The 7,482-nt window shown below is 35.0% G+C and overlaps 1 protein-coding gene across 4 annotated transcripts in view; it reads right to left on the bottom strand.

Annotated features, from left to right (window-relative positions):
* Positions 1-2,612: 2,612 nt before the first annotated feature.
* Positions 2,613-7,482, bottom strand: part of TRPC1 (transient receptor potential cation channel subfamily C member 1) — an 83,941-nt gene continuing 79,071 nt past the window's right edge. For all 4 annotated transcript variants that reach the window (XM_004037789.5, XM_004037788.5, XM_055383155.2 and 1 more), the window contains 3 exons: positions 6,292-6,493; positions 5,839-6,033; positions 2,613-4,482 (listed from right to left, as the gene is read on the bottom strand). In XM_004037789.5, coding sequence (XP_004037837.1) covers positions 4,255-4,482; positions 5,839-6,033; positions 6,292-6,493 — 625 coding nt within the window. In that variant the 3' untranslated portion in view covers positions 2,613-4,254. The remainder of the gene's footprint in view (positions 4,483-5,838; positions 6,034-6,291; positions 6,494-7,482) is intronic.

Below are 7,482 nucleotides of genomic sequence, written 5' to 3'. Positions count from 1 at the left end.
GATTAGCAGTTGATTTGTATCCTTCAAACAATTAATAACAACAACCTGTAGTTACTTTAAGGAAAGATGTTAAGCTTTGAAATCTGAACACATTACTAAATGATAAGCAAACTGGTCTTCATTGGGATTGCATGTGAGTAGAATCTCATTCTGTTTTTTTAGTTATTAATATATAATGCTATTATATTTCAATGCTAAAAACTATAAAACATTGCTAAGGGAAATTAAGGAAGACTTAAATAAATGAGAAGCTATGTCATGTTGATAGTTTAGACAATACTGTAAAGATGTCAATTCTTCCCAAAGTGGTCTCTAGTTTCAATGCAATTCCAATAAAAATCCCAAGTTTATTTTTTAAGAAATTGATAGATTCCAAAATTTAAATGAAAAATCATAGAACCTAGATAGAAAAAATAATTTTGAAAAAGTAATACGAAGTTATTCACCTTGGCATTTATTACTGTACCCCACTGTGCTGTGTGAGTGATGGGCTATCAACTTGCAGATGCAAGCACTGCTTTCTTTGGCAGTGGTAATGAATTTTAAGATTCCACTGTTATTTTCTTATTTATTTTAGTATGTTGTAGCATTGTATTTCAGATTTTTTGTCTGGGTTATTAAGGCATAATTTCTATACATTAAAATTCACTCTTTTTAAGCATACAGTTTGATGAGCTGTGCAGTTAGTTGTCTCCTAGACCACTAGACCCTGGTACTCAATGATCTGATTTCAGTTCCTATAGTTTTGTCTTTTCTAGAATGTCATCTAAATGGAACCATACAGTATTGTAGCCTTTTGTGACTGGCTTCTTTCACTTACTTTTAAAATCCATCCATGCTATTGCATATATCAGCAGTTTGTTCCTGTGGTGGCTTTATAATGTATCAACTTGGCTAGGCCTAATTATGTTTCCCAAAATTCCCTTTCTTGTATGCTTCCAGTTACAAGAGACATTTTAGTGCAAGACTGGAGAGCAGAAGTGAAGCAGCAGCCGTTTTGTTCTTGATGCAGGCACTTCTGCAGCTCACACGTGCTGTAACTTATCTGCTAGTCACTTTGCTAATGTGGGGCAGCAGCCAGGCCTACAGTTGACCCACCTTTCCTTGGATCCTGCTTCAGCTTCTCTTGATTCCTGGGCCAAGTGAGTGTTTAGTAACGTACTTGGAAAAGCAAGTGGCAAAGGGCAACACTTCTCCAACAGGGTACCACATCATAAGGTTGGAGATGTGAGGAGTCACATGGGACTCGGTCTGTCTTCATGGGTTCTAGCTTGTCCCTGATCTCTCCCACTTGACATCCATCTTTTCTTCCCGCCTGCCTACCCTGTGGACTTCCAGCTCTGCTCCAGCATTAGATAAAAAAACAGGGACTTACAGAGACTGCTTACCAACTCCAACAGTTGTGTAATGTCAGATCCCTGTAAACAAATCACTATACACACACATACATGTGTGCCTGCAAATATCCTAGTAGCTCTGTTTCTCTGATTGTGACTGATACAATTCCTTTTTACTGCTGAATAAATTGTCATTGTATGGATTTACAATTTGCTGATCCAGTCACTAGTTAATGGACATTTGGTTGTTTTCAGTTTGACACCATGAATATAGCTTCTATAAATGTTCACATACAGGTCTTTGACAGATTATTTCAAAACATGGTAGAGTAGTCCCCCCTTATCCACAGGTGATATGTTCCAACACCCCAGTGGATGCCTGAAACCACAGATACTACTGAGCCCAACTGCCGTCAACTGGAACACGTTTCTGTTCATACTGTCCACCCACAAATTTAACGCCTTTTCCATCTTAACTAAGCACTTCCCACACTGTGGCTGTAACTTTTGCAGTTTCAGGTGTAACAGCAAAATTAGCACAGTTTTTTTTCTTTTTCACAATTTCCCAGACAAAAGATTCGTTCTTACTGTAGATGTTACCACAGATACATTTTTTTCTCTTTCCTGAGGTTCCTTAAGTCAAGAGCTTTCACCTTTGCACTTAAAGGAAGCAGGCTACAGCTTCTCTTTGGCGTATTTGAATTGCCTGCATCACAACTCTTGCACTTTGGGGCCATTATAAAGTAAAATTAGGGTTACACATAAAGCAAGGGTTACACAAGCAGTGGGATGCCATGACTGTCAATCTGATAACAGAGAATGATGCTAAGTGATTAAGTGGTGGATAGTGTATACTGTGTGAATATGCTGAACAAAGGGATGATTCACGCCCAGGCAGGATGGCATGAGATTTCATCATGTGACTCAGAACAGTGAACAACTTAGAACTTAAGAATTGTCTGAGCATGGAGGCTAACACTTGTAATCCCAGCAATTTGGGAGGCTGAGGCAGGAGGATTGCTTGAGCCCAGGAGTTCGAGGCTGCAGTGAGCTATGATCATGCCACTGCAGAGTGAGCCTGGGCAAAGAGACACTCTGTCTCTAAAAAATAAACAAAAAAAAACTTCAAGAATTATTTCTGGAATTTTTCATTCAATATTTTTAGATTATGATTGACTGTGGGTAACTGAAACCATGGGAAGTGAAACTGCAGATAAAGGGGGACTACTGTATATCTCAACTTTTTAAAACTGGTAATACAATGAACAGACTCCATTTATAATCTAATGTCAAATTTTATTCACCTTTTTTCTTACAATATGCTGTCATTCAAAATGTACCTCAGAAGCAACTCAACTCATGCATACAGTAGGCACTCTATAAATGTTTTAATAATTAGGTATTTTTTAGAATGACTAAAAATCCAGATGTAAAATCCCAATTGGGAAGTGCATAATCCCATCGTAGACAAAATATATAACTTTACAATAAACATTTTTATAAGAATTTGCCCCAAAGAGGGAACACTTAAAATTTGGAAATTAAAAAATAAAAATGCAAAAGCAAGATGAAACATAATAGTAACCTATTTAGACAATGATCCCTGGATCGGTGGTGCTTACAGACCAAGGGTTACCTGCACCCTGTGGCGTAAGACCATCTGACATTCAGTTAAGAAGAGAATTATATACCTAATATCCTCTTAACTGGAAATGCTGCGAGAATATATAATAGCCTATGAAAACATTTTAGCTACATCCCTTTATGTGAACACACCAAAAATTTAAATACATATTTTATTCTCTAATTTTAAAAAACCAATGCTTTTCATCTTAAGCAGCAAGAATGATCCACAAGTAAGCATGAAGTCACTTTTATAGAAGCTGTGTTAAATTATGGAAAGTACCTTGGGAGATAAGCTCAAGAACCTTAGTCCAAATATAAAACAAATCATTGCATTAAAGAGACTTCCTATGTTTTACAAAAACAAAACAGGTTGTGACTACATGTGATAAAAAAGTGTCTCCTATCTTAAAACTAAAAACATTCACTCCAACTTGAAAAAAAAAAGGACTATTATGATACAAAAAAATTAAACCAAATGTCGAGAAGTAGCTATGCAAACTTATAAACATAACTGAATAGCTAAAAAATAAAACATCTACTGACTGTATTTTTCAAAAACTATATAATTCTATAAAAATTTAAATGTGGACTAACTACATCAATACATGGAAATGTATATATAAAATATTAAGTGAAAAAACATTAAAAATATAAAGTGATTATAACCATGTAAAAGTAAATATATTACAATAACAAAAACTGAAGTGAATTTAAATTGAAAGACATAAATAGATTCAAATATTAGGGTTTTTTCTTTGTTGCTTAAGATTATAACAAAATACAAAAGAAAAAATAGACTATTATTTTAGATAAAATAAAATTATACTCCTAAACAATAAATACTGAACTATATGTGAACTCCTAAAACAGAGATATTTAAAACATAACTTCTATATTTCAAGTGTATCCTGTGAAGGAGATCAGCCTACATTTGCTGGTCTTCATTTTACAAAACATTCTGGGCAATGTGTCCATTTATAACTGCCCCTCTTAAACATAAAAAGAAAACATTTTAAAGCACTAAGTAAGAAAACCAAGCAGCATGCTAACAAAATCTATCTATCTACTTAATCTGTTTTGCTTCTGCAAAAAGCCACTAACAGAAGGTTTAAAAAACTAATTCTATATACACACTTTACATAACATATATTTATGCTATAAATATTTTAAAGAATGGCTTTTACATAATTCTTTATTTCAATATATATCTCATTAATTTCATTGCAAGTTATGCAATATAGTCTTTTGGATCTGTTATTGAAAATTATTCGCTCCATGATTTAGAAAATGGCTAATTTCTTGGATAAAACATGGCATATTTAGAAGTCCGAAAGCCAAGTAAATCCCTTATTTCATTTCGGAATTTTGACAGATCTTGGCGCAGTTCGTTTAGATTTTCCACAGTTGCCTGATCTGTACTTTGCATCTTCTGTCTCATGGAAGTCAAGTAACGATGCACTAGGCAGCACATCACTTTTTGATAGTTTTCATCTCTCTTCTGTTTCAAATTTCTCCATTCCTTCAAAACAACAATATGATACTAAGGATATGCAGAAACGATATTTAAATGAGGTAGAGTTCAAAAATATATTCACAGACACAAACACATCTTTAAATGCTTTATTAGACTATAGTTTTTCTACTACATGGTATAATATTCAACACTTGTTTAAAACAAATATAGCCTGCATATTTGTTTAATGAATTTAATTTTATGCTTATCTTGATTGAAAAAAATTAGTCTTAGGAATCCTTAGTTTATAGCAGGGATTGGCAAACTACAACCCACAAGCCAAATATGGCCCATATCCTGACTTTACAGCCTGTGAGCTAAGAATAGATTTTACAGATGAACATTTATCATCAATTGATAATAACACTAATTTTAAACTCTAGTTAAGTGAAATTTTACCCCCTCCCAAAAGGAATTCCATTCTTTTCACTAGTAGACCTGTATTTAAAAAATTATTACTGTTATTGTTATATTTTGACTTTTATCAATAAAAGTTTTGTGAAAATTTGTTTTCTCTCTTATTGTATCACTGCTTACAATATCTCTGATTTTGTCTCAGCCTGAAAAGTGTAAAGTATTTACTATCTGGACCTTTACAGAAAAAATGTCCTAACCCCTGGTTTATAGTAACATATATTGAATTATTGATGTATTGAATAACTTTGAAGAAGAACCAGAAAAATATGAGCTGATTCTAGTAGTCATTCTTTAGCTACAGTGACAGAATAGGTATTTCGAATATTTCCCATGTTTTAAAACTATGAGATGAAATTTTATATATTGGAGGAATCTGAAAAGTAAAAAAAAAAAATCTCGGTACTATCTCCCATTCTTAATAATTGTGTGTGTGTGTGTGTGTGTGTGTGTGTGTATTTGTTTGTTTGTTTGTTTTGAGGTGGAGTCTCGCTCTGTCACCCAAGCTGGAGTGCAGTAGCGTGATCCTGGCTCACTGCAACCTCCACCTCCTGGGTTCAAGCGATTCTCCTGCCTCAGCCTCCTGAGTAGCTGGGACTACAGGCATGTGCCACCACACTCAGCTAGTTTTTGTGTTTTTAGTAGAGATGGGGTTTCACCAGGCTGGTCTCAAACTCCTGACCTCAAGTGATGATGTGCTTGCCTCAGCCTCCCAATGTGCTGGGATTACAAGCGTGAGCCACCGCACCCAGCCCTCTCACTCTCAATAGTATTTATTGAATCCTTACTTTATGTTGGATGCGATGCCGTACATTAGGGTATATAGCAGTGAAAAAAAGTCAGACAGTCACAGCCCTTAGGGAACTTGCATACTTACGCTTTAAGAAATATCTGAGATTAGGAATTGTTAAAACTTTTATGTTGCCATTCAAGCTTCTAATTTCTTACCTTTAAACTGTTTTGCCGTTTGACCTTGCCTTTTGATGTATGAGAGCAAATCCACTTACTGAGGCTACTAATCATATAGCAGATAGTCTTTGGTGAGGGAATGATGTTGAAAGGTGGAGGTAACGTACATTTGTCATCAAAGTAGCTAAGCCATAACTTTGCTCGAGCAAACTTCCATTCTTTGTCTTCATGATTCTATATAAAAGGCAAATTAAAAAGCAAACTAGAATATTAATACACACACAAATATGGGGGATGTTTCCACACCTTGCAGAAAAAATTCTGTTCAACATTTGCAATTATTATACATTACTTACATTTTAAAAATCTATATTTAATTTTAAAATATTATTTTTCAATTCTTATCATCTTATAATCTTTGGCTATCTTATCTATTGTATGCACTTAGTATGGTCTGAGGAGAATATAAAGTTTTTAAAAGAATGAACTTACTGCTATCAACTGAAAGCTTTTATGAAGCATTGCCACCAGCAGTTTGGTAAGCACAATCACAACCACGACATTGTATGTACCAACAATGACAGCTCCCACAAAGGACTGCAGTTCTTCTCCATAGCTAAATCTTGTGACAAAGATTGCCACATGTGCTAAGGAGAAAATATACCAGAACAAAGCAAAGCAGGTGCCAATGAACCTGTAAAGACAATTGCATTTCTGTTTAAAAGGCAATTAAAGAAATTAGCAAAAATGAATAATTTGTTTATATCAAAATTATTTAAATAACACATTGATAATCCATGAAAAATTCCTTATTTAAAAATGATGTTGACTTCCACAGTACTGATATGCCTTACTTTAAATTTAAACAAAGAGACCCTAAGGAAGATAACTGTTTAACCCCTTGCTGCCTTTCTCTCTCTTCTCAACAAGGCAGCCTATATGATTTGTTAACATCTAATTAGATTTTGTCACACCTCTGCTCAAAACCTTCAAATGACTCTCAATCTCAATAACTCAAAATCCTTACAAAGGCAAAAAGGTCCTACATGATCCCCATTACCCTTCTGACTTCATTTCTGTCTGTTCTCAACAAGGCAGCCTATATGATTTGTTAATATCTAATTGGATTTTGTCACACCTCTGCTCAAAACCTTCAAATAACTCTCAATCTCAATAACTCAAAATCCTTACAAGGGCAAAAAAGTCCTACATGATCCCCATTACCTTTCTTACTTCATTTCCTACAACTCCCCCTCTGATTCAACACATTCCATCCACACTGGCTGCCTGGCTTTTTCTTGAACATACCAGTCATGCTCCTACCTCTGGACACTTGCCTTTGCCGTTCTCTCTCTCTCTCAATGCTCTTCCCCCAGAAATGTTCTTCATGGCTTGCTCCTTTACCAGCTTTAGATCCTCACATGAATGTCATCTCTTCTGGGGCACTCCCTAGCTCCTTAGTTAAAACTGAACTCTGACACACAGACACTCTTTTGCTCATGCTTTATTTGTCTTTGTAGCCCTGACCACTGTGTAACATACTGAATATTTTACTCCTCTTTTTATTGCCTGTATCACCTCCCTAGAAGGTAAGCTTCATCAGGGTAGTTTTGTTTACTAATACTTCATTTGCTCAGCACTTAGAACATTGTCTGGTATATAGTAAATGGTACACTGACACAT

This window comes from Gorilla gorilla, chromosome 2 (genome assembly GCF_029281585.2).
Source record: "Gorilla gorilla gorilla isolate KB3781 chromosome 2, NHGRI_mGorGor1-v2.1_pri, whole genome shotgun sequence".
NCBI classification, from domain to species: domain Eukaryota; kingdom Metazoa; phylum Chordata; class Mammalia; order Primates; family Hominidae; genus Gorilla; species Gorilla gorilla.
This window is presented reverse-complemented; position numbering and strand designations above follow the sequence as displayed.